The 27,539-nt window shown below is 37.1% G+C and overlaps 1 protein-coding gene across 3 annotated transcripts in view; it reads left to right on the forward strand.

The window, feature by feature from the left end:
- Nucleotides 1–959: 959 nt before the first annotated feature.
- Cep126 (centrosomal protein 126) overlaps nt 960–27,539 on the forward strand; it is an 80,182-nt gene continuing 53,602 nt past the window's right edge. For all 3 annotated transcript variants that reach the window (XR_011708675.1, XM_027930447.2, XM_071617165.1), the window contains exons 1-2: nt 960–1,332; nt 7,521–7,640. Coding sequence is in view for 2 of the 3 variants with exons in the window: in XM_027930447.2 (XP_027786248.2) it covers nt 1,205–1,332; nt 7,521–7,640 (248 nt within the window). In the remaining variant the exon portion in view is untranslated. The remainder of the gene's footprint in view (nt 1,333–7,520; nt 7,641–27,539) is intronic.

Below are 27,539 nucleotides of genomic sequence, written 5' to 3' on the forward strand. Positions count from 1 at the left end.
ATTTGAACGATAAGTGAGTCATATTTATTTGGTTTGTACATTATGCTTCCACGATGGGTGTTTTTACACACACACACACACACACACACACACACACACAATGTACCCAGGCTAACATATAAATTTTATATGTTTTTATGTTGAGCTCCAACAAAAACTTTCATCCTTTTCCAAATTTTCGCTTGCAAGTGGCTCAAAACTCCATTTTCTATACCCCCTGAAACAATTTCAATGCAATGATCCCTTTTGGCATCGATTTCCAGGAAATTACTACTAGGTTAAAGCTGGACTTTTTTTTAGCTGCTTTTGCTGTGATGGTCCATTTCCAAAATCGAGCAGCAAGGAGCTTTTGAAATGTAAACTTCATAAATAGGGAGGGAGAGAGGGAGACAGGGAGAGGGAGAGAGGGAGAGAGGAAGTATCATAAAGTGGTGAGAGAATGTAGGGAAGGAAAATTCCCACTTCACAAAGCTTTTTAAAAGACATGGTGTTTGAGGATAGAGACTCCCCCAGTTGAACTTCACTTCTCAAACCCTCTACAATGTGATTCTCTAATTAAACAACAAACCAAACCCCAAATTGTCCCCGAAATAATCATTCCAGATCCGCCTGTGGCATCTGCCTGTATCTGGGGATTTTCCATCTCACTGTTCTTCGTCATTCTCAATTCCCGCCAGGGAAGCACCCTCAAGGGAGGGAGAACCGAATCTGGCTCTAACGTACAGGTCAACTGTCCTCTTCTGCAACCACGCGGAGCCTGAGGTTTCGAGACAGGGACTGGGTGGAGCTCAGGGTAGGGACCCTGGGTAGGGTGACTACCCCGGAGCCTGCTCTCAGCTCCGAGAGGAGGGGCCGCCCGGGCCTCTGATTGGCTGCCTCGGGCGCACCGCCCCTCCACGCCCTCCTCCCTGGTTTCCGTCGCGAAGGACGCGGCGTCCGTTGGTTGTCAAGATGGCAACGGCGGGGTCTCTGCCGCCACCTCTGCTATTGCCAAGCAAGGACGCCGCCGTCGCAGCTGCAGTTGCCACCACAGTCACCAACGCCGCTGCGCGGGAGCCAGGGCTGCCGCGACCAACCCTCCAGCGCCCGTGACGCGGGGCCTGAGAGACGGATTGTAGGGAGGGGCCGAAGAGAAGAGCAGGAAGCCGGAGCCGCCATGAGGGAGCCACTGGGGGTGAGCCGGGAGGCGGCGCTGAGGTGAAGGATGCTGACCCGGAGGCCTGGAGGCCAGAGCGCGGTCCCTGGTCTGGGCACTGAATCCTCGGACTCGTCGGGCAGAGCACCTGTCAGCCCTCGGGAGAGGGGCGGGCACCATCGACTTGGCGCTTACCTGTATCCTTCCCAGCCTGTGGCTGTCCGGGTAGCGGTGTTCGAAGTGGGGCCCGTCTTTTATCCATTAGATTCCCATTACTTCTGACGCAAGGTGATTCAAACTAGCAAGTCATCTTAGTGGAGATATTTGCTTAGCAACTGTCATTTTTCCCCCTCTGAACCTAAGATTATGTCATTTATCCTATTCTATAGGCGCTTTCCTTGCCACTGTTTCCCCCACGACCACCCCCATTCTTCAACTTCTTTTCAAATTTTTGTGAATATTTTTTTAAAAAATACATCAACAGTGTAGTCTGTGGGAATAATTTTTTGCCCTCTAGAATTATGCCAGGATGTTCTTACGTATTAACCACTTCCTGATTAATAATACTACTTGGAGAGATTGCACAGATAAGTAAAATGCCTTCCTATCCTGAGGAGGCCGTTTTAGCTGTCAATCTAGCACACCCCTAATCTATTTGCCAGAGCTACTAGACCCTATGACAGTTTGGTCATTTGTTTTCCCTCTTAGCCCAGTCGGTTGTCAGAGAGATGGCAAAGAGGAAATGAGAAGCAAAATTCCTGGACCTTCACAATCTGGACCATTTCAGATTTTCTTGTAAGAATTGGCCCACTTTCGATGTTGCAATTAGATACATTGTAGAAAATTGAAGAAGTGAGTTTGCTTTTCAAAATTATAAACCATGATTATTCCTTCAGAGAATATGATATTTGGAATTTAACCTTTATGTTCTCAAAGGACTTTGGTTGGCAGTGATGGTGCTGTGTAATGATCATCTTCATTCTTAGGGAATGGAGTGGCTTCTCTTTCCAAGTTAACCCCTAAGGCTCCCCACTCCCATTTTCTTATACCTGTATTCTTCCTCTCTTGTCTCCAATTTCTTCCAGGACATTTTTAATATTCCATTACAGCTTTATGTAATGGAATATAAAAAGCAAGTTACAAAACAATGTTTTGTAAGAGTCTGCTTTGTGGCCCACTTTGTTCTAGATTACAGAGATCCAAATCTATGCAGAAAGACTGGTATGTACAAAACTTCACTAATGGTAAAATATCTCCTCTCTGATCATGCTTTCATCAAACTTCCATCCATTCTCCCTTTTCTTTTCTTTTTTAATTTATTTTTTAATTGTAGTTGGACACATCATCTTTATTTTATTTATTTATTTTTATGTGGTGCTAAGGATCGAACCCAGGGCCTCACACATGGTAGGTGAGCGCTCTACTGCTGAGCCACAATCCCAGTTTTTCCTTTTCTTTCTTTAGCCAAGTTCTCAAAACACTAGTCTGCAATAGCAGCTTCTAGCTCCTTTAATTTATTCATTATTAATCTCATTGAGTTTGTCTTTTGCCCTTGCTGCTCTAAATTTTCTCAAAAATATAATCCGAAATAAACAGCATTGTCATCTATATGAATACAATTCTTCCTTCTTCAAACTTATTTTCTTGAGCACTGAACACCTATTATACTGTGCCTAATATATTTTTAAATCAAAATATAGGGAAGCATTGTAAATGGCTGGTATACATAATATATGTTTCTATATATAAAACATATTGAGATGGAGGGAATTTGGACATAATAAAGATTGTAACACTAAATCAAGACTTTTTTCATAGAGATACACTAATGCATCTTTTTTATAGTTTATTATTTTGGATGTTTTCTGTGTCTATAATGTTTCCCATTCGATTCTAATATACAGTAGTAGGGGCTCAAATTTATTAAATTAATGACTAAATGAAAAGAAAAACAAAAAAGAATCATAATCTTAAAATAAGCAAGTGTAATGGTAAAACTTTTAGGAGTTATTTCAAATATAAAATCAATACTCAGAGGCCTTCCGGCTTTCTGTTGAAGATGTTCTAACTGAGTCAGAATTTCCTCTAAAGATTATAAAAGAATAAACCTTATATGATCAAAATTAGCTAAGTTTCTATCATTTGAATCTCTTACAAGAATTCAAATAAAAATAGAACAAAATTTGTTAAGAAAAAGAAAAAAGACAACAATAATGAAAAAGTTCACCATTCATACTATGCCTCTTTTTTTTTTTTTACATTTGAATCAGATGGGATATAATTTCTCATTTTCCTGAGTGTACAGGTTGCAGAATTACATTGGTCATGCAGTCACATATACACCCAAGCAATAATAATGTCTATTTTATTCTGCTGTCCTTTCAATCCCCCCTTCCCCTACATCCCCTCCCATCACTTCTCTCTACCCAATCTAATGTGACCCACTTCTTTTTTTTTCCCTCACATCATCATACCTGTATTACCTCCAGTCCTTAACCTTCTATTTTATCCTAACACCCACATCTCTGTCTTACTCAGTTTATACCGTATTCTTGATCATTTATGCATATTCTCTCACCAACATTCTTTGTTCTTTGCACCCCTGTCCTGCGTCAGTCACCCAGAAACTACTATAGTCCTGTTTTTCTACGCCTTCATGTGTATAATAAAAATATTGTCAAGAGAAAAGTCTTAAGACAACACAGATTGGCACCATGAAAGATTAATGGTTTCCAGATTTACCTGGATAGGAACAGTTCTTTTTCCTTTTAATGCCTGCGCCACATCTCTATCACCTCCCACTACTCTTATAGTGACTACCATAGAACATAGGTTCCATGAACTGCCTCAGATTTCCTCCCAACAAATAACACAAACCCACACACTCCTACCCACCTGTCTTTTTTTTCCATTAAATTGTTTTATTTCTAACCTCCTTATTTTCCTCAATAGCCCTGAATTACAAATTATCCTCTTTGTAATCTTATAATTAATTTTCAATTTCTCTTAATGATCTTCTTTCCCTACAGCCTAAAAACGTGCAGGTTTTGACTATCCTTAAAATCAGGGAAATGAACAATCAGACCTTTCATCACAACATACCTTTTGGCTATGTTCTAGTAATGCTTGTTCTTATTAAACCTCTAAAAATGAATACTCCATGTCTAGTATCTCTACCCTGAGTCATATTTTATTCTTCATTCCAAAATAAACTCAAGCTGCTAAAAAGGATAAATGTAAAATTATAAAAGAAAATATTTTTATTGTTTGAAGTTATAGTAGTTTTATCTTTGTAAGGGAAAGAAAAAATTTCAAAAGAAAAATATCTTAGAGCTAATGTTAATTTAAAACTTTAGGGAGAAATTGTATAATAAAACTTGAAATATCTGAGAAAATGCTAGCACTGCCTATGATAGAGGATTAATATCTATACTCTTCCAGTTGAACTTATCAAAACTGATTTTTAAAAATCAGTTTCTCAGATAAAGGACCAAAGACTCTGAACTAATGGTCTTCCAAAGATGAAAATTTAAATTTTAATCAAAATAGAAAGTATTCTATTTTGCTAGTGCAGACATAATAAAACTTAATTTGGCACCTTACCTTTCAAAAAAAAAAAAAGTCCTACCCTATGCTTATGAAGTATATTTCTAGCAGCATATAAATCTGTATGACTCCATGAGAAGCCAATTTTTCATTAATGAGTTAAAAGCTATAAAAATAATTAGACCTTTTTTCCTGTTATATTGACCTCAGAGAATTTTCTTCAAGGAAATACTCTAGTTATCTTTTATTAAGCCATTACTATATTTTAAGAACCATGCTAAGCATTGGGGTTATAGAAATGTACAGGAGACACGTGTGAAGTACTTACAAAGTTGTTATCAGGTTATCTGGTGGGAATAAGACAAGGCTTCACAAAAAGGAACTGCTTGAAGTGTCCCTTAAATGTTGAGTAGAGTTAGACAAGTCTGTACCAAGATAGTAGTATGACTCATCATGGCTGTTCTCTTAATTACCTTAGTGTGGCTGAGCATAAGGTTCATATAGAGAAATGTTGAGAAATTAAGTTGAAAAAAAAAAAAACAGACCAGATTACAGAGTCCAAGAATTTGAGATTTATCATGAAGATGATAAGGAGATTTGGGAGAACAACAAAGAGTAAGAAAATAATATTTGCATTTAGCTGGCTTCATGAAGTCTCAAATGGAGGATGTTCAGTTTAGGAGTAAAATGATTTAAAAGAATATTGAGGAAGTCCAAGCAAGGGATTTAGAGAGACTGAGCAAGGCCAGTGGAAAGGAGAAATAGAATCAAGATAGCTTTAATAAATTTGACAAGAAAATACGTTGTATGATGAACAGTTATTTGTGATGCTAACATTTTAAACTAATTGGAGAAAAACTAAATTGGAACATGGATGGATACTCATAGTAGTCTTCATTTGGTTTTGTTTTATACTTCTAATGTTAAGTATATAAAAATTGTTGTCATTTAGGTAGATGTTTAGTAATGTTTTTATGGAAACTACCCTTATGATACAACTTATTAAAAAATAAAAATTCAACTTTTTTTAACTCTTGAATACCATATTTTAAAAGATACAAAGGCAGCACATTCTTTATAATTCACCAGACAATAATTACATTATACTGTACTATGTACTATACACACACACACACACACATACACAAACACTATATGTAGTAGAGTTACTTGATTACGTTTAAGAATATATAGTTGCAGGTCCATTACAAACATTGCATTTTGTGATTGTTATGTGCTCTTATGAGATCTTAAACATTGAACAGAATTGTCTTTACCACCGGTAGCATAGACACCCCTGCTTCTCACCTGACCCAAAGCAACTTCTCCCTGCCACCCATACCATGTTCCTCCTGTGTACCCTGAAAAAAGAAAATTGAATTTTCCTCTACTAATGAATTGTGATTTTTAGTAGCTAACCATCTTGTTGAGCTTTGCCTCCTAATAAAGTATTCTGTTAGAGAAGGACAAGATATATCTATAGCATATATTTGTGCTAGCAAAGAACCAGATAACCATATTTCCTTCAATTTTTGTCTCATTGTTATAAATCATTCAAAAGAAATCTTTAAGTAAAAATATCGTGTATGAATGTATTTGGAGTATTTGTGTTGAAGTAGTGCAAAATTGTATAAAAATGAAGATTAAAAATTATTATGGCCTATGGTAGATGATTAAGTAACAACATAATTAAAAACAAACAAGCTTCCACTTAGCACAAGATCAAACAACCAAAAAACTCTAATAAATATGATTATTTTAAAATTTGTAATAGTTTCTTTATAATATTGATGTGAAGCAGTATAGGATACTGAAATTAACATATTTTAAATTAACAAGTCATGTACAGCATAATTTATTGTTGAGCATATTTCTTGTATTCTATATTACCATCAATAGACAGTTTATAGTACCTTGATTAAACGGATCTCTTAAAGAGAATTTTGAACTTCAATTTTTTGGGAAAAATATTTTAAACAGTTATTTATTCTAAAGGAAAGAAAGAAAGAAAAAAGACAAGTAGACATGCCCTGCAATCTATAACTTCAATGTAATTTCACAAACATCTATATCTAATGATGCACTGAATGGTTGAGGATAATTCAATTACCTTTTTTTTTTATAAATATTGTGACATTTGATTAAGATACTTCATAATGACAGTCAAAATGCAATTAGGAAACCAATTAACCATATCAATACAACTTATGTAAAGAAAGTTTAATACATATATTTCAAATGAATGAATGATTAAGATAACCAACTTCCATTTCTTGTCTAGAAAATTTCCGGATAAACAGATGGTTATGCATGTCATCTGGTGGTTTTTTTCATAATCTAAAAGTAAATCATTAAGGTAAATAACTATATTCCCTAACATTCCAAGAATATTAATATTTTATTCTCTAATGTTTGAATATTAGTTTCATACTACAGATTAAAGAATCTATTAAAGCTTTTAATTCATCTACTTTCTATTAGTGAAATCAACCTTCTTTCATTTTTCTTATATACATGCCTAAGAAGACAACTTGTTAGTAAGTACTCAAGTATCTGTGTAATAAATGAAAATATACAGTCCCCTTAACTGAGCTCATGAATTCAAAAAGTGATTTATTTCCCCCTAAAGTAAGTGAAGTATATCTTAAATTCTAAACCAAGTCAGAATTTTTACATAAAATATATTGGGATCATATACTAACACTAATGTGTACACATACTAATTGTTCCCCCAAAACATCACTACATCATAAGCATGAAGCTATAAATATATTTATCATATTCCTGATACTGCTCCTCCAAAGACAAATCGTTGTTCTTAACTTAAGTCTGTCATTAGAGATATGAAAATCCACCTAGAGAAAAATTTAGAAGAAGAGCGCCAAATATTACTGCAGCAACAAAAAATATGTAGAAATCGAGCACGTAAATATTTTTTGGAGTCAAACCGGAGAAAAAAGTAAGTAACTTGAAGAAATTCAAGGTCAATATCAATTAATAGTAGGGACAAAGTCATGACAGTGCTTTATCTGTAAAATGCTGATCAAAATTTTTGTGACTTTGTAAATTTTATTATTGTTTTCCACCTAAATACAAATATAATAATATATTGCCTAGTTCACTGACTTGTGACTTTTTTTTACAATCTTTTTTTGTGATAGAACAGTTTATTACAGTGTCCTGTACACTTCTTAAAATAGCTATAAAATGGGGCTGGGGATGTAGCCCAAGCGGAGCACACTCGCCTGGCATGTGTGCGGCCCGGGTTCGATCCTCAGCACCACATACAAACAAAGATGTTGTATCCGCTGAAAACTAAAAAATAAATATTAAAAAGATTTTTTCTCTCTCTCTCTAAAAAAATATATATATATATCTTTTTTATTTTTTGTATCATTTCATGATGAATTAAAAGATTAGTGATTATAGCTGGGCAAAGTAGCAAATACCTGTAGTCCTAGCTACTCCAGAGGATGAGGCAGGAGGATCACAAGTTCAAGACCAGCCTGGGCAATTTATGCAGACTTCATCTCAAAAATAAAATAAACAATAGTCTGGGGATATAACTGTGGTAGAGTGCTTGCCTAGTATGAAGAGGCCCTGGTCTATCCCAAGAGAAAAGAAAAGAAAAAGGAAAAGGAAAGGAAAGGAGGAAGGAGGAAGGGAAGGGAAGGGAAGGAAAGGAAAGGAGGGAGGAAGGGAAGGGAAGGGAAGGAAAGGAAAGGAGGGAGGAAGGGAAGGGAAGGGAAGGGAAGGGAAGGAAAGGAGGGAGGAAGGGAAGGGAAGGAAAGGAAAGGAAAGGAAAAGAGGAAGGAAAGGAAAGGAGGGAGGAAGGGAAAGGGAAGGGAAGGGAAGGGAAGGGAAAGGAGGGAGGAAGGAAAGGAAAGGAAAGGAAAGGAGGGAGGAAGGGAAGGAGGGAGGGAGAAAGGAAAGGAAAGGAGGAAGGGAAGGGAAGGGAAGGAAAGGAAAGGAGGGAGGAAGGGAATGGAAGGGAAGGGAAGGGAAGGAAAGGAAAGGAGGGAGGAAGGGAAGGGAAGGGAAGGAAGGGAAGGGAAGGGAAAGGAAAGGAAGGGAAAGGAGGGAGGAAGGGAATGGAAGGGAAGGGAAGGGAAGGAGGGAGGGAGAAAGGAAGGGAGGAAGAGAGAGAGAAAGAAAAGAAAGAAGGGAGAGAGGGAGGGAGGGAAAGAAGGAAGAAAGAAAAGCAGAAGATCTGCAATTATTACTTAGTTTCTAATAGAATCTAATTTGATTTTACTCATTATTCACTTCATATAGTTTTCCTGTATGTGCTCCCCTTATTCATTCTTTTGTAAAAATGGCAAATGTGAATATTGGTAAATAGATGTGATAGATTTTTGTAATGACTGCCAAAAAAAAAAAAAAAAAAAGCTTTCTCATGGAACTAAAACTTTCTCATGAAAATTAAAATAAAGTGATAATGTGGACTACTCAAACATTGCTTAACATTTTAAGGATTTTTGTAATTATTAGATTTTTTTAAAAGATAGATGGGCCATTATTTATTGTTGTTTTTGCTGCTTTATTCATTTTCCTATAATACATGAAGAGCAGAAAATCCCTAGAGTTTATTAGCTACATCATTGGGCATATGCTGCAAATCCCAGTTGGGGAATACAAAATTGTTTACCTGTAATTTTTTTCTGACATTCTATTTCTCTTTAGATTAACTCTTCCTTGGTCCAACACTATTGAAATGAGTCAATGAAGCTTCTTGTTTTTGTTTTATATGCATGTGTTTCTTTTTATCTCCTGTCTTTTGGTTCTTAAAGCCTGTAAAAGGCACATGACAGGTGTTCAATAAAGATGGTTATACATAGTCATCTAAATTCATGCTGTCCACTCACACAGTATCATTATATAACTTTTTTTAAAGTATTTTTTCCTTCAGGCAGGGGTACTCTCCATCTGCTACTTTGCCACTGTTGTGTCCCCACCAGTAGTCCAAGTAAAACATCCTAGCATCAAATGCTCTTTATTTCCATTGGTTAATTAAAATCATGTTTATTTTCTGCTTATTTACTATTTTCTTGCCCTTCTGTTAGCCAATAGTTTTCTTTTATTTATTTATTTATTTTTTATTGGTTGTTCAAAACATTACAAAGCTCATGATATATCATCTTTCATACATTTTACTCAATTGGGTTATGAACTCCCATTTTTACCCCAAATACGAATTGCAGAATCACATCGGTTACACACTCACATTTTTACATAATGGCATATTAGTGACTGTTGTATTCTGCTACTTTTCCTATCCCCTACTATCCACCCTCCCCTCCCCTCCCATCTTCCCTCTCTACCTCATCTGCTGTTGTTCAATTCTCTCCCTTGTCCCCCCCCCTTTCCCCTCACATCCTCTTATATGTAATTTTGTGTAACATTGAGGGTCTCCTACCATTTCCATATGCTTTCCCTTCTCTCTCCCTTTCTCTCCCCCCACTCGTCTTTGTTTAATGTTAATCTTTTCCTCATGCTCTTCCTCCCTGTTCTGTTCTTAGTTGCTCTCTTTATATCAAAGAAGACATTTGGCATTTGTTTTTTAAGGATTGGCTAGCTTCGCTTAGCATAATCTGCTCTAATGCCATCCATTTCCCTGCAAATTCTATGAGTTTGTCATTTTTTAGTGCTGCGTAATACTCCGTTGTGTATACATGCCACATTTTTTTTATCCATTCGTCTATTGAAGGGCATCTAGGTTGGTTCCACAGTCTAGCTATTGTGAATTGTGCCGCTATAATCATTGATGTGGCAGTATCCCTATAGTGAGCTCTTTAAGATCCTCAGGGAATACACCGAGAAGTGCAATAGCTGGGTCAAATGGTGGATCCATTCCCAGCTTTCCCAGGAATCTCCATACTGCTTTCCAAATTGGCCTCACCAATTTGCAGTCCCACCAGCAGTGTACAAGTGTACCCTTTTCCCCACATCCTCGCCAACACTTATTGTTGTTTGACTTCATAATGGCTGCCAATCTTACTGGAGTGAGATGGTATCTTAGGGTGGTTTTGATTTGCATTTCTCTGACTGCTAGAGATGGTGAGCATTTTTTCATGTACTTGTTGATTGATTGTATGTCCTCCTCTGTGAAGTGTCTGTTCAGGTCCTTGGCCCATTTGTTGATTGGGTTATTTGTTATCTTATTGTCTAATTTTTTGAGTTCTTTGTATACTCTGGATATTAGGGCTCTATCTGAAGTGTGAGGGGTAAAAATTTGTTCCCAGGATGTAGGCTCTCTATTTACCTCTCTTATTGTTTCTCTTGCTGAGAAAAAACTTTTTAGTTTAAGTAAGTCCCATTTGTTTATTCTAGTTATTACCTCTTGGGCTATGGGCGTCCTATTAAGGAATTTGGAGCCCGACCCCACAGTATGTAGATCGTACCCAACTTTTTCTTCTATCAGACGCAGTGTCTCTGATTTGATATCTAGCTCCTTGATCCATTTTGAATTAACTTTTGTGCATGGTGAGAGAAAGGGATTCAGTTTCATTTTGTTGCATATGGATTTCCAATTTTCCCAGCACCATTTGTTGCAGATGCTATCCTTCCTCCATTGCATGTTTTTGGTCCCTTTATCAAATATAAGAAAGTTGTAATTTTGTGAATTGGTTTCTGTGTCCTCTATTCTGTACCATTGGTCCAACTGCCTGTTTTGGTACCAGTACCATGCTGTTTTTGTTACTATTGCTTTGTAGTACAGTTTGAACTCTGGTATCACTATACCTCCAGATTCACACTTGCTGCTTAGAATTGCTTTTGCTATTCTGGGTCTTTTGTTTTTCCATATGAATTTCATGATTGCTTTATCTATTTCTACAAGAAATGCCGTTGGGAGTTTGATTGGCATCGCATTAAACCTGTAGAGAACTTTGGGTAATATTGCCATTTTGATGATGTTAGTTCTGCCTATCCATGAACAGGGTACATTTTTCCATCTTCTAAGATCTTCTTCTATCTCTCTCTTTAGGGTTCTGTAGTTTTCATTATATAAATCTTTCACCTCTTTTGTTAAGTTGATTCCCAAGTATCTTATTTTCTTTGAGGATATTGTGAATGGAGTGGTTTTCCTCATTTCCATTTCAGAAGTTTTGTTGCTGATATACAGGAATGCCTTTGATTTATGCGTGTTGATTTTATATCCTGCCACTTTGCTGAATTCATTTATTAACTCTAGCAGTTTCTTTGTAGACCCTTTTGGGTCTGTTAAATATATGATCATGTCACCCGCAAATAGCAATAATTTAAGTTCTTCTTTTCCTATTTTTATGCCTTTAATTTCTTTTGTCTGTCTAATTGCTCTGGCTAGTATTTCAAGAACTAAATTGAATAGATGTGGTGATAGAGGGCATCCCTGTCTTGTTCCAGATTTTAGAGGGAATGCCTTCAGTTTTTCTCCATTTAGGATGATGCTAGCCTGAGGTTTAGCATATATAGCTTTTACAATGTTGAGGTAAGTTCCTGTTATCCCTAATTTTTCTAGTGTTTTGAACATAAAGGGATGCTGTACTTTGTCAAATGCTTTTTCTGCATCTATCGAGATGATCATATGGTTCTTGTCTTTAAGTCTATTGATGTGGTGAATAGCATTTATTGATTTCCGTATATTGAACCAGCCTTGCATCCCAGGGATGAAGCCTACTTGATCATGGTCCACAATTTTTTTGATATGCTTTTGTATTCGATTTGCCAGGATTTTATTGAGAATTTTTGCATCCAAGTTCATTAGAGATATTGGTCTGTAGTTTTCTTTCTTTGAAGTGTCTTTGTCTGGTTTCAGGATCAGGGTGATGTTGGCCTCGTAGAATGAATTTGGAAGAGCTCCTTCTTTTTCTATTTCTTGAAATAGCTTGAAAAGTATTGGTGTTAATTCTTCTTTGAAGGTTTTGTAGAACTCCGCTGTATACCCATCCGGTCCAGGGCTTTTTTTGGTTGGTAGTCTTTTGATGGCTTCTTCTATTTCTTCCTTTGTTATTGGTCTGTTTAAATTGTGTGTGTCTTCCTGACTCAGTCTGGGCAGATCGTATGACTTAAGAAATTTATCGATATCTTCACTATCTTCTCTTTTATTGGAATATAGGGTTTCAAAATACTTTCTAATTATCTTCTGTATTTCTGTAGTGTCTGTTGTGATATTGCCTTTTTCATCCCGTATGTTAGTAATTTGAGTTCTCTCTCTTCTTCTCTTCGTTAGCATGGCTAAGGGCCTGTCGATCTTATTTATTTTTTCAAAGAACCAACTTTTAGTTTTATCAATTTTTTCAATGGTATTTTTTGTTTCAATTTCGTTGATTTCTGCTCTAACTTTAATTATTTCTTGTCTTCTACTACATTTGCTATTGTTTTGCTCTTCCTTTTCTAGGTTTTTGAGGTGTAGTGTGAGTTCATTTATTTGTTGGTTATTTCTTTTTTTGAGGAAAGAACTCCAAGAAATGAATTTCCCTCTTAAAACTGCTTTCATTGTGTCCCATAGATTCCGGTATGTTGTGTCTGTATTGTCATTTGTCTCTAAGAATTTTTTTATCTCCTCCTTTATGTCTTATGTAACCCATTGATCATTCAGTAGCATATTGTTCGTTTTCCATGTGATGTAGGATTTTTCCTTCCTTTTTTTATCATTGATTTCCAGTTTCATTCCATTATGATCAGATATGGTGCATGGTATTATCTCCATGCCTTTATATTTACTAAGAGTTGCCCTATGGCATAATATATGGTCTATCTTTGAGTAGGATCCATGTGCTGCTGAGAAGAACGTGTATCCACTTGATGATGGTTGATATATTCTATATATGTCGGTTAAGTCTAGGTTATTGATTGTGCTGTTGAGTTCTATAGTTTCTTTATTCAGTTTTTGTCTAGAGGATCTGTCTAATGGCGAGAGCGGTGTGTTGAATTAACCCATAATTATTGTGCTGTAGTCTATTTGACTCTTGAACTTGAGGAGAGTTTGTTTTATGAACATTGCAGCTCCATTGTTTGGTGCATATAAATTGATAATTGTTATGTCTTGTTGGTGGATGGTTCCTTTTAACAGTATATAGTGTCCTTCTTTATCCCTTTTGATTAACTTTGGTTTAAAGTTGATTTTATTTGATATGAGTATGGCCACTCCTGCTTGCTTCTGAGGGCCATGCGAGTGGTATGATTTTTCCCAACCTTTTACCTTCAGCCTGTGTATGTCTTTTCCTATCATATGAGTCTCCTGAAGGCAGCATATTGTTGGATTTGTTTTTTTGATCCAGGTTACTAGCCTATGTCTCTTGATTGGTGAGTTTAGGCCATTAACATTTAAGGTTACAATTGAAATATGATTTGTACTTCCAGTCATGTTTGTTTATTTATTTATTTATTTATTTTAGTTTGTCTAGTTTTTACTTTTTGGTTATTTTCCTCCCCCTTTACTGAGATACCTCCCGCTGTTAGTTTTGGGCACTATTTTTCAATTCCTCTTCTTGTAGTATTTTGCTCAAAATGCTTTGCAGTGCTGGTTTTCTGGCTGCGAATTCTTTTAGCTTTTGTTTATTGTGAAAGATTTTAATTTCATTGTCAAATCTGAAGCTTAATTTTGCTGGATACAGTATTCTTGGTTAGAATCCATTATTTTTCAGCGTTTGAAATACATTGTTCCAGGATCTTCTCGCTTTCAATGTCTGTGATGAAAATTCAGTCGTTAACCTAATTGGTTTACCCCTGAATGTAATCTGCCTCCTTTCTCTCGTAGCTTTTAATATTCTCTCCTTCTTCTGTATGTTGGCTATCTTCATAATTATATGTCTTGGAGTTGGTCTATTACGGTTTTGAATGTTTGGGGTCCTGTAGGCTTCCAGGATTTGGCAATCCATTCCATCTTTCATCTCTGGGAAGTTTTCTAGAATTATTTCATTTAATATGTTGTCCATTCCTTTGGTTTGAATCTCTATGCCTTCTTCTATCCCGATGACTCTCAAATTTGGTTTTTTTATGACATCCCATATCTCTTGAATAGATTGCTCGTGGGATTTAAGCATCTTTTCTGTGTTGACTATATTCTTTTCAAGTTGATAAACTTTGTCTTCATTATCTGATGTTCTGTTTGATCTAGTCTTTTTGTAATATTCTCATTTGAGTTTTTAATTTGGTTTATAGTTTCCTGCATTTCTAGGATTACTGTTTGATTTTTTTTTTTAAGATCTCTATCTCCTGGTAAAGCTTGTTCTTTGCCATTTGAATTTGTTTGTTTAATTCATTTTCAAAATATACTTTTATTGCTTGGACTTGCTGCCTCATGTCTTCTCTAATATTCCGTTCCATCTGAGTTAGGTATGCCTTGAGTTCTTTCCCTATCCCTGTTTCTGATGCTTCTAGGTCCTCCTGTAGAATTAAGTTGTCCTGCATTGTTTGTACTCCTTTTTTCCCTTGTTTTTTCATGATGTTCACATTACTTTCCAGCTCTCTTTGATTGCTGTGTTTCTGCTCTCTTCTATAGATTTGTTTTAGTTTTGTATATCTCTGTTGTCTCTCCTTTGTGTTGGTAGATTATGCCTGCTAAAGTTGAATCCACTGGGAAGGAATTCCGACGGCCGAGCTCCAGTGACGTCACCTCTCTGCTATGGCTGGCCCCAGACTCCTTGCTGGGGTGTCTGAATGGGGGGGTGGGACTGGACTGTCTCTGGTTGGTTTCAACTCCCGGTCGCTGGCGGGCGGGCGGTCTCCAGCTGCCCAGTCACGCGGGCAGCAGGTGGGCTGTCGCCGGCGGGCGGGTGATCTCTAGCCGCCCAGTCGCAGGGGCAGCGTGTGGGCTGTCGCCGGCGGCGGGCGGTCTCCAGCCGCCCAGTCGCGCGAGCGGGTGGGCTGTCGCTGGCAGGCGGGCGATCTCTAGCCGCCCAGTTGCACGGTCGGTCGCCAGCGGGCAGGCGTTCTCCAGCCACCCAGTCGTGAGGGCCTGGCCTCTAGTCCCCTGGTTTCTCCTGCTAGTCCTGGTTTCTCCTGCTAGACCAGATTTCCCCTGAGTGATGCCTCTCGGCAGTTCAAACTGTACTCTGGACCTGCTGTTTGTTGGGTGTGGAGGGTGTCTATTGGGAACCCCAGCACTCTATTGTTTTGATTTTTTCCGCTTACCCCTCCCCCAGCGCTGGCTAGACAGGTTTCATTTTTGCTGCTAATGGGAGGGGGAGTTGAAGGTCAGGTGTCTCTAGTTTTCCTCGCCTCTTTATGCAGGCTTGCTCTGATAATCCCACCCCCGGAAAGCCTAGGAAAGATTTTATGCGAATTCCCCGCTGTATGGGAGCTGAGCTGAGTAACACATACCTGTTTTATTGTTGCAATCTGTCGGAGAGTGGCGGTGGTTACTTCAGCTCTCCAAGATGGTGGCCACTGGTTTCCTTGGTGGAGTTTCCGTTGTGGGGGATAGAACTGTACTGCTTCCTTCCCCGTCTGAAATCCCGAACTCAGCCCGGGGCTCAGTGGGTGCTCAGCCAGCAGGATTCCACAGAATCTGCAGCAATGTTTCTTCCTGCTTGCTGGTCGCTTCTCGGTGGTGCCCCGCCGTCTGTAGCCGCGGGGTGGGCCACGTGGATCAGTCAGCCTGGATCTCAGGTGGGAACCCCGGCACTCTACTGTTTTGATTTTTTCCGCTTGCCCCTCCCCCAGCGCTGGCTAGACAGGTTTCGTTTTCACATCTGATGGGAGGGGGAGTTGAAGGTCAGGTGTCTCTAGTTTTCCCCGCGTCTTTATGCAGGCTCGCTCTGATAATCCCTCCCCCAGAAAGCCTAGGAGGATTTTATGCGAATTCCCTGCTGTATGGGAGCTGAGCTGAGTAACACCTACCTGTTTTATTGTTGCAATCTGTCGGAGAGTGGCGGTGGTTACTTCAGCTCTCCAAGATGGTGGCCGCTGGTTTCCTTGGTGGAGTTTCCATTGTGGGGGATAGAACTGTACCGCTTCCTTCCCCGTCTGAAATCCCATACTCAGCCCGGGGCTCAGTGGGTGCTCAGCCAGCAGGATTCCACAGAATCTGCAGCAATGTTTCTTCCTGCTTGCTGGTCACTTCTCAGTAGTGCCCCGCCGTCTGTAGCCGCGGGGTGGGCCGCGCGGATCAGTTAGCCCGGATCTCCAGTCGCACAGTTGGCTCGTGTTTGAGACTCAATTACCGGACCTCCGTGCTGGAAATCCTTCTTCTAGGTTTCGGTGCACCCCCATTTTGCTGTAAGTTCCTAACAAGATAGTTTTTTGTCGTTCTAACTCGTTATTCACCTGCACAGTGGCGCGGTACAGTGGCGCGGTACACGGGGTGTGATGCACTCTATTCGCAGCCATCTTGGAGTCTCCCAATAGTTTTCTTGCATATATGTTTTTGTCACTTTCTCATTTTCCTTTTTCTCAATCAATATCTATAAAGAGTCAGTCCCCTTCTGTTTCCTTCTATTGGCTTTCTCCCTTTATCTTTCTGCTCCCATAAGTACTGATTACCTTTCAGGCCTATTATATAACTGGCATCTTGGACCATTCCTTTATTGCTGGAGTACATCCTACAGGTACTTTATAATATGCTGTCTTGTAGACCAAGTAATTTTAAGGTTTGCACAAAGGAAATAAATTAACTTGTTTCCTACATTGTTTTCAGTCCACTACTCAAAACTACCTTTTGGTAAACAAGTGAATGGAAATTTATTCACCCAACATGCATAGTTAATTGCATACCAGTGATTCAACATTATGTCAGAAGAACTTATTTTGTTAATCTATTTCCATTAAATTTTAGACAATAGTAATAATCTTATTTAATTCAACTAATGAAGAAAAGAAATTGAAATAAAATTTTAAGAAGGGACCCAATGGGAGACTTTATATAGTTTTAAAACACTATAATGTGAGCACATAGACCTAGAAGTTCAGATGATGAGACAGAATTTTTATGTAGTTAAGTAGCAAAATAAAGACAATGACAATGACCAAATTGGAAAAATTACCCAAAGAGCAAGTGAGAAAACTACAAATTAATACATGAAGGACAAGTACTTTGTAGGAGTCACTAAAATATATAATTAAGAAAAAAATACATAAATATCCTAAAAGCAGAAATAATTATCTAGAAAATTTTAAAAATTAATTATATGGGGAACATGAAGTGTGGGATGGCTTCATTATCCATCTGTGAGAATGATGGAGTTTAGAATTTCCCATAAAGCATGATTTATATTTTAGCTTATTATAGCAAAGGGATAGAGGATAAACTGTAGAAGATGAACTGAAAGCACAAATGGGAGCAAATTGTTACACAGAAAGCTATTATAATTATCTAGGCAAGAAAAATGTATATGGAAATGGGGTTGGGATTAAGTAAGTAAGGAGTCAAGGATCAATCATAGGTGATGCATAGAGAGAATTGTCAGAATTGGAATACATTTATTTATTTATTTGTTTAAAAAAAAGAGGAAAAAGAAGAAGTTTTATTGCTTTGCTAGCAAAGGAGAAACAGGGGATTCCTGTCCCAGAGTCTGTGATTCTGCCTATAAGGGGGAATAAAGGGTTTTTAAAGATTCAAAGGCTACATTTTAGTTGTTCTCTGACAAAAAAAATGTTATTATCATTCATTTGTTAATTTGGGAGATAATCATTTCTTCTGGTGCTATTTGTAACCCCCATGCCAGATTAGGGAGTGGAGATTAGAGAGGGGGGATAAATTAGGGAGTGGGGAAGGAGAGAGGAAGAAAAAAATGTCCATTTAAAAAATAAGTCACAGGAGCAGAGCAGCAGGGATTATATTTAAAGCATAAAGTGGACCACTGTTACATTTCCCCACTATCAATTTCTATATTCCATTTCTATGGAACAATTGGTGATGATGTCTCCAAGCTCTTCCTACTAAGAGAAAAGTTGGGGGGAAGTGACCCAAATTCCTTGTTCTCTATTAGATGGAGTATGGACAGTTAAAGGTTTTTAGCATCAGAGCAGTCCAGAGGCCCATGGTGGTAGTTGGCAGGTAAGTAGACAAGGCATACATAGGACAGGGATCATGCTAGACTATAAATGAGAGGAAAGCATTACTATTTTTGTAAACAAAAATAGCACAAAAGCAATTAGTATTTCAGTCAGTCTCTGAAAACCATGAAGACAGTATAACTTAGTAAAGCTTAAGGTAGGATCCAACACACCATTGATTTATGAGTGGAGGCCATTTAAGGCTTTAGAAACATTCACAGTGTTGTTAGAAACATATACACAATATTTAGTTTTTATAATGGCACAGGTATTCCTTGGAGCTGTAGTTATCTAAAGTCATCTGATTTCTGTAAAATAGTATTCTCATTACTAGCAATAGAGGGATCCCTTTAACTGTGTGATTTAGGGATTTCTTTGTAAAGTTAGGGCTTTTATGTCACATTGCATCTTTTAGATTAGGCTGAAGGATAAATATCAGGGCTAGATAATTGTACTAGTGAAAAACAGATCAAGTTTATGTAGATGATTAGGAGGATTTGTAGGTCCTATGAAATCAAGCTCAAATTGACTCAGGATAAACTTTTAGTATTTATTAGGCACTCCCACACAATAACTTGTTCTTTATAGCCTCCAGCTTTACTTACGTATGGTACGGCTGACACAAGTGTTCATCTTAAGTTATATTAGGAAAAAAAATATGTCTTTTCTTTTAAATGTCCATGTATGGCTGTGCTTTGGTTATATTGTTCTACCAGGTGTTTAAGACCAAGTTGGTGAAAACTGACCTATCTACTCATAGTAATCTGAGAGTCCTCAAAGATCATTCTTGGGACCATGTGAGAAGCCTCTTGGTTCTTTTAGCCATCCTCTGCCTGTTGTGCCATGGATGGATCAGGGTCCTGCTGACCACCTGGCTTCCTTTTGAAGCATCAGGGACATTTCCCTCTCCAGTGATCCTCCTCTTTGCAAAAGATGCACTGGTTGGCTTCCTGTTCTATAGGATCCTCTCTACTCCCTAATGGGGAAGACTATTGATTCACTGGAGTTTCAGGGTCTTTAGAGGAGTTCCATCATTCCCTGGGTCTTAATTGACCTTAGAGAGCAGGGGAGGCAAGGGCCAAAATGTTGGCAGATTTTTTTTCTTGCCCCTTTTACTTCCTTGACTTTGGTCTCCAAGTTTTTGGTTTTAAACACCCAGCAGGTCAGTTTTATCAGTCTTATTAAAAGTGGTAGTAATCAGTTATAACTTTAATATCTATAATTTTAAAGTTACCCCTTTTATTTAATAAAGGTGAGTATGAGTACTAGACATCAGCATTATATCCTACCTATCCTGTAGGTGATGACTTTTCATCTTAAATTAACTCAGGTTGCTCTATTAAAAGTAGTACTTTTATAAAATACTAACAGCCAACAGTTTTAAAACTCAATTACATACAAGTTTTACTTTTTTATAAAACTCTTTAACAAACCTAAATAACTTTTACAATTTACCTTAAAGCTTTACTTAGGGTTTGTATTATATCTCCTGTTTACTTTAAGATTATAGTTATCTTAACAACAAAAAATATATATCCTTTGAACACTACTTTAAATAACCTTATTTCTAGCCTACTTTGGAGCCATCCTAACATGGCGAAGAATGAGAGGCAGGGCCTTAACTCAGGTGAAGCCTAGCTCTTAACAAATCTTAAAGTATCTATTTCTGAAGCTGATCTTTGCCTCTTTTTAAAAGTATCAGTCAACATGATTCCCATGTATTATATCTTGAGTCTATCTAAATGTCAGTTAACATAATACAACATTATATCTAAAACATAATCAAACAGAAAAGCTAAGAGAGCCCTTAACTTTCTTTTTTGAGAAAAAGTGGCAAAATGATTTTCAGATTCCACATTGTCAACCTTTGAATAAGTCAGGCACTCATTATTACCTTCTAAAAATACATTTAAACTCCCATCCCAGTATGAAGAGTAACAAAAAATTATATATTAATTATTGATAACAGATTACCTTTATCCAGTTACAAAACATTAAATGAAATACATATCAACCAAATTTATTATTCCTATATAAATCTGAAGGAGACTATTGCTACAGACAATTTTAACATGGAGAATACCAACTTGGTAAAGTATTCTCCTAAGCTTTACATTTTAAGTGGCTTGTATATTTAAAGAACATGAATACATCTACAGAATTGGCATAGTTTTAGATTATGATGACAATTTTAACATTTTAATATAAATCTTTCCAAAATGTAATGCATATTTTTGTGGTCTTTTATAAATGCAACTTGATCTTCATTCCCTAGAATCATTATTATGAGCATTAAATATTCTTCTATGTTATATCACTATATTGCCCTTGAGCTATATGCTATATTTTGTTTCTAATAAGTAGCCTCTGAAAGGTAAGATTGGTGAATTCTTCTATTAGAGTTTTTCTATCTTATCCTTCACTGTTAATTGATATTTTAATTGAACTCTTTATTTTGGGATACTTCACAGGTGCTTGTAAAAAATAATACAGAGGTTCATATGCCCAGTATCCAGTTTCACCTAATAGTAACATCTTACAAAATTATAGAACAATATCTTAGCCAAGACAATGAAATTCGTATGGCCAAGACACAGAACATTTATATCTCTAGGATCCCTCATGTTGTCCTTTCATCACCACACTCACTTCCAACCCCCTAGAAATCACTAATCTGTTGTTCTCCATTTCTACAGTTTTTCTCATTTCTAGAGTGTTATATGAATTGTACCATAACATTTTTAACCTTTGGGGATTGGCTCCCCCAAACTCAGTTCTCTGGGATTCATCAAGATAGTTCTTTTCTTTTTATTTGTGGGTATTATTCTATAAAATAGATGCACCTGGGTTAGTTCAAACCATTCACCCATTGAAAGACATCTGAGATTTCCTTTTTGGAACTGATTTATGTATAGGTGTTTTTATAAATATAAGTTTTTATTTCTCTGAAAGATCAAGACTAAAATTGCTAGGTCATACATATGCAAGTTGCATGTCTAGTATTTTAAGAATTTTGGGCAGGGTTGTAGCTCAGTGGTAGAGCGCTTGCCTAGCATGCATGAAGCACTGGGTCGGATTCTCAGCATCACATATAAATAAATAAATGAAGTAAACGCCCATTGACAACTAGAAAAAATATTTTTAAAAAAGAATTTCCAACTGTTTTCCATAATGACTCTATCCATAGCAATGTACAAGGGATGTAGTTTTTCTACGTACTCACTAACGTTGGAGTTATCATTGTTTTTTATTATTATTCTAGCCATTACAATAAGTTTGAGGTTGTGTTAGTCAACTTTTATTTGCTGTGACCAAAATTCCTGACAAGAACAACTTAGAGGAAGAAGAGTTTATTTTGGCTCATGATTTCAAGGGTTCAGTTTATGGTTGCCAAAACCCTTTGCTCTGGGGCCCAGGGTACGGAAGAACATCGTGGTAAAAGGGTGTGGCAGAAGAAAGCTGCTTAGCTCATGAAAGACAGTAAGCAGAAAGAGAGCAGGAGGAGTTAGGGACAAAATATATAATCCCCAAGGCATGCCTTACCTGCCTACAGTTACCAACCAGTAACCCATTCTAATTATTGAACCATCAAGTGGATTAATTCATTGATTAGAATATGATTCTCATAACTTAATCATTTTACCTCCTGTATTAATACAGGAGACTTGAGGCAGGGGGGACACTTCATATCTGGACTATAATAACAGTAATTGTGGTTTTAATTCACATTTCCATATGGCTAATAATGTTTTGTGTTTGGGCATTTTCCTTTCCAGCTAAGGATCATTTTTTACTTTTCATTTATTTTCTAGTCAAGGAAAAGACAATCATTTGGAAAATAAGATTTTCTTTTTTTTGTGGGGTGGGATTACTAGGGATTGAACCCAAGAGCACTTAATCACTGAGCCATATCCCCATCCCTTTTTAAAAAATATTTCATTTAGAACCAACCTAGATGTCCTTCAGTAGATGAATGGATAAAGAAAATGTGGCATATATACATAATGGAATGTTACTCAGCAATAAAATAGAATAAAATCATGGTATTTGCAGGTAAATGGATAGAGTTGGAGAATATAATGCTAAGTGAATTTAGCCAATCCCTAAAAAACAAATGTCAAATGTTTTCTCTGATATAAGGAAGCTGATTCATAGTGGGGTTGGGAGGGGGAGCATGGGAAGATTAGACGAACTCTAGATAGGGCAGAGGGGAGGGAAGGGAGGGAGCAAGGGGGTAAAAAAAGATGGTGGAATGAGATGAACATCATTACCCTAAGTACATGTATGAAAACACAAATGGTGTAAATATACTTTGTATACAACCAGAGATATGAAAAATTATGCTCTATATGTGTAATATGAATTGTAATGCATTCTGCTGTCATATATAACAAATTAGAATTTAAAAATTAAAAAACATATTTCATTTAGAGACAGGGTTTCACTGTTTATGAGTTGCTGAGGCTAGTTTTGAACTCAAAATACTCCTGCCTCAGCCTCCTGAGCTGCTGGGATTACAGATGTGCACCACCACACACAGTGGAAAATAAGATTTTGCAATATAGATCTTTAGAATTTCAAATAAAATTTTAAGTGTTGACAAGCACAGGACTAATTTTGGAACACAAGTTTTGTTACTAAGTAGTGAAAATTTATAATTATTCTTGGGCATAATTTTATTTCTTGTAAGCTGTTGGCACAATTGTTTGAAACATTTTATTTCTAAAAACTATTTTTTCTCCAATTGCATTTTTCATTTGAATGACTATTTATTCCTATTTTTAATTTTTTAAATTTCTAATTGTCTCAAAATATAGTTGAGTTTTAAAGTTAAATATTGTCATATTTCTAGAAAGTTGTAACTACCTAAAACTGAAATGTGGTTTTACCCAGAAAAAATAAATGTGTCGCAAAAGTCAAGCTCTCCAATCTGTGTAAAGTCTTGAGACCTCAGGTACTTTTAATACTATTGCTTAGGTTCTATTGTTAAAGAAAACTGTGTCATGGTGGTTATTTGCAACAGAATAACAACATGCTCCATAGTTGCAGACTCCTGGGAAAACAGAACATGAATAGAACATGAACAGAATATGGCTGTCATTTAATGAGGTGGCTCACTCTGAACCAAAGTGTTCTGCATGTTTCATGAGGCACAGCTGCACATGTTGAACAAACCCTTTGGAAGTTGCCAAGGCATACTATTTTTTCTGTGCAAAAGGCTAATTCCAGGGTTAATGGGAAGCCCTAACACACTCTTTCAAGCCTAAATTCTACAATGGTAGACAAGCCAAATTTATCATTTATACCACCTGTTCCTTCTATTCCCATATCATTTATCACATTGCTTGGCACCTAATAGTACAAAAGGAACTCAGTAACTCATCACTGAGTAAGGAAGCAACTATAGTAATCATCATTATAATTGTTAGAAGTTTGTATTATTAGACTTACCATTGAGTTCAGGAGTGGAAACATCTGCTTATTGGTCACATTCCATCTGCGATGTAATTCGACTCAATTTAGCAAGGAATTTATATTATATGATTCTGTAAAATAATGTGTGAAATTATTGCTTTCTGTATATATTTTAGCCCAGAGAACAGGGCTATATTTGTGGAAAATATGAAATGATAGTGATGGTAATTTCCTAGCAAAATTACTTTTTTTTTTTTTGTACTGGGCTTTAAACCCAGGGAAGCTTTGCAAATGAACCACAACCTGAGCTCTTTTTATTTTTTATTTTGAGACAGTGTCTCATTAAGTTGCTTAGGGCCTAACTAAATTGCTGAGGCTGGCCTCAGATTTGTGATCCTCCTGCCTCAGCCTCCCACATATCTGAGATTACAGGCATGTACCATTGTGCTCAGCCTACTTTCATTGATATATCAATGTAAATACTCTTAGCTTCATAGTTTATCATTCCTCATTGCCAAACTTTACTGTTTTTTTTTCAATTTCTCAAACATACTAAGTTGTTTTTATTTTTTTTTAATTTTTATTGTTGGTTGTTCAAAACATTACATAGTTCTTGATATATCATATTTCACACTTTGATTCAAGTGGGTTATGAACTCCCATTTTTACCCCGTATACAGATTGCAGAATCACATCACTTACACATCCATTGATTTACATATTGCCATACTAGTGTCTGTTGTATTCTGCTGCCTTTCCTATCCTCTACTATCCCCCCTCCCCTCCCCTCCCCTCCCCTCTTCTCTCTCTACCCCCTCTACTGTCATTCATTTCTCCCCCTTGTATTATTTTTCCCTTTCCCCTCACTTCCTCTTGTATGTAATTTTGTATAACGCTGAGGGTCTCCTTCCATTTCCATGCAATTTCCCTTCTCTCTCCCTTTCCCTCCCACCTCTCATCCCTGTTTAATGTTAATCTTCTTCTCATGCTCTTCGTCCCTACTCTGTTCTTAGTTACTCTCCTTATATCAAAGAAGACATTTGGCATTTGTTTTTTAGGGATTGGCTAGCTTCACTTAGCATAATCTGCTCTAATGCCATCCATTTCCCTGCAAATTCTATGATTTTGTCATTTTTTAATGCAGAGTAATACTCCATTGTGTATAAATGCCACATTTTTTTTATCCATTCATCTATTGAAGGGCATCTAGGTTGGTTCCACAGTCTTGCTATTGTGAATTGTGCTGCTATGAACATCGATGTAGCAGTGTCCCTGTAGCATGCTCTTTTTAGGTCTTTAGGGAATAGACCGAGAAGGGGAATAGCTAGGTCAAATGGTGGTTCCATTCCCAGCTGTCCAAGAAATCTCCATACTGCTTTCCAAATTGGCTGCACCAATTTGCAGTCCCACCAGCAATGTACAAGTGTACCCTTTTCCCCACATCCTCGCCAGCACTTGTTGTTGTTTGACTTCATAAAGGCTGCCAATCTTACTGGAGTGAGATGGTATCTTAGGGTGGTTTTGATTTGCATTTCTCTGACTGCTAGAGATGGTGAGCATTTTTTCATGTACTTGTTGATTGATTGTATGTCCTCCTCTGTGAAGTGTCTGTTCAGGTCCTTGGCCCATTTGTTGATTGGGTTATTTGTTATCTTATTGTCTAATTTTTTGAGTTCTTTGTATACTCTGGATATTAGGGCTCTATCTGAAGTGTGAGGAGTAAAGATTTGTTCCCAGGATGTAGGCTCCCTATTTACCTCTCTTATTGTTTCTTTTGCTGAGAAAAAAACTTTTTAGTTTGAGTAAGTCCCATTTGTTGATTCTAGTTATTAACTCTTGTGCTATGGGTGTCCTATTGAGGAACTTGGAGCCTGACCCAACAGTATGTAGATCGTAGCCAACTTTTTCTTTATCAGACGCCGTGTCTCTGATTTGATATCAAGCTCCTTGATCCATTTTGAGTTAACTTTTGTGCATGGCGAGAGAAAGGGATTCAGTTTCATTTTGTTGCATATGGATTTCCAGTTTTCCCAGCACCATTTGTTGAAGATGCTATCCTTCCTCCATTGCATGCTTTTAGCCCCTTTATCAAATATAAGATAGTTGTAATTTTGTGGATTGGTTTCTGTGTCCTCTATTCTGTACCATTGGTCCACCCGCCTGTTTTGGTACCAGTACCATGCTGTTTTTGTTACTATTGCTCTGTAGTATAGTTTGAAGTCTGGTATCGCTATACCGCCTGATTCACACTTCCTGCTTAGCATTGTTTTTGCTATTCTGGGTCTTTTATTTTTCCATATGAATTTCATGATTGCTTTCTCTATTTCTACAAGAAATGCCGTTGAGATTTTGATTGGCATTGCATTAAACCTATAGAGAACTTTTGGTAATATCGCCATTTTGATGATGTTAGTTCTGCCTATCCATGAACAGGGTATATTTTTCCATCTTCTAAGATCTTCTTCTATTTCTCTCTTTAGGGTTCTGTAGTTTTCATTGTATAAGTCTTTCACCTCTTTTGTTAGGTTGATTCCCAAGTATTTTATTTTTTTTTTGAGGATATTGTGAATGGAGTGGTTGTCCTCATTTCCATTTCAGAGGATTTGTCGCTGATATACAGGAATGCCTTTGATTACGCGTGTTGATTTTATATCCTGCCACTTTGCTGAATTCATTTATTAGTTCTAATAGTTTCTTTGTAGACCCTTTTGGGTCTGCTATGTATAAAATCATGTCATCTGCAAATAGTGATAATTTAAGTTCTTCTTTTCCTATTTTTATGCCTTTAATTTCTTTCGTCTGTCTAATTGCTCTGGCCAGTGTTTCGAGAACTATGTTGAACAGAAGTGGTGAGAGAGGGCATCCCTGTCTTGTTCCAGATTTTAAAGGGAATGCCTTCAATTTTTCTCCATTCAGAATGATGCTAGCCTGAGGCTTAGCATAGATTGCTTTTACAATATTGAGGTATGTTCCTGTTATCCCTAGATTTCTAGAGTTTTGAACATAAAGGGATGCTGTATTTTGTCAAATGCTTTTTCCGCATCTATCGAGATGATTATATGGTTCTTATTTTTAAGTCTATTGATGTGGTGAATAACATTTATTGATTTCCGTATATTGAACCAGCCTTGCATCCCAGGGATGAATCCTACTTGATCATGGTGTACAATTTTTTTGATATGTTTTTGTATCTGATTCACCAGAATTTTATTGAGGATTTTTGCATCTAGGTTCATTAGAGATATTGGTCTGTAGTTTTCTTTCTTTGAAGTGTTTTTGTCTGGTTTAGGAATCAGGGTGATGTTGGCCTCGTAGAATGAATTTGGAAGTTCTCCCTCTTTTTCTATTTCCTGAAATAGCTTGAAAAGTATTGGTATTAGTTCCTCTTTAAAGGTTTTGTAAAACTGCTGTATACCCATCCGGTCCTGGGCTTTTCTTAGTTGGTAGTCTTTTGATGGTTTCTTCT

Source organism: Marmota flaviventris, chromosome 9 (assembly GCF_047511675.1).
Source record: "Marmota flaviventris isolate mMarFla1 chromosome 9, mMarFla1.hap1, whole genome shotgun sequence".
NCBI classification, from domain to species: Eukaryota; Metazoa; Chordata; class Mammalia; order Rodentia; family Sciuridae; genus Marmota; species Marmota flaviventris.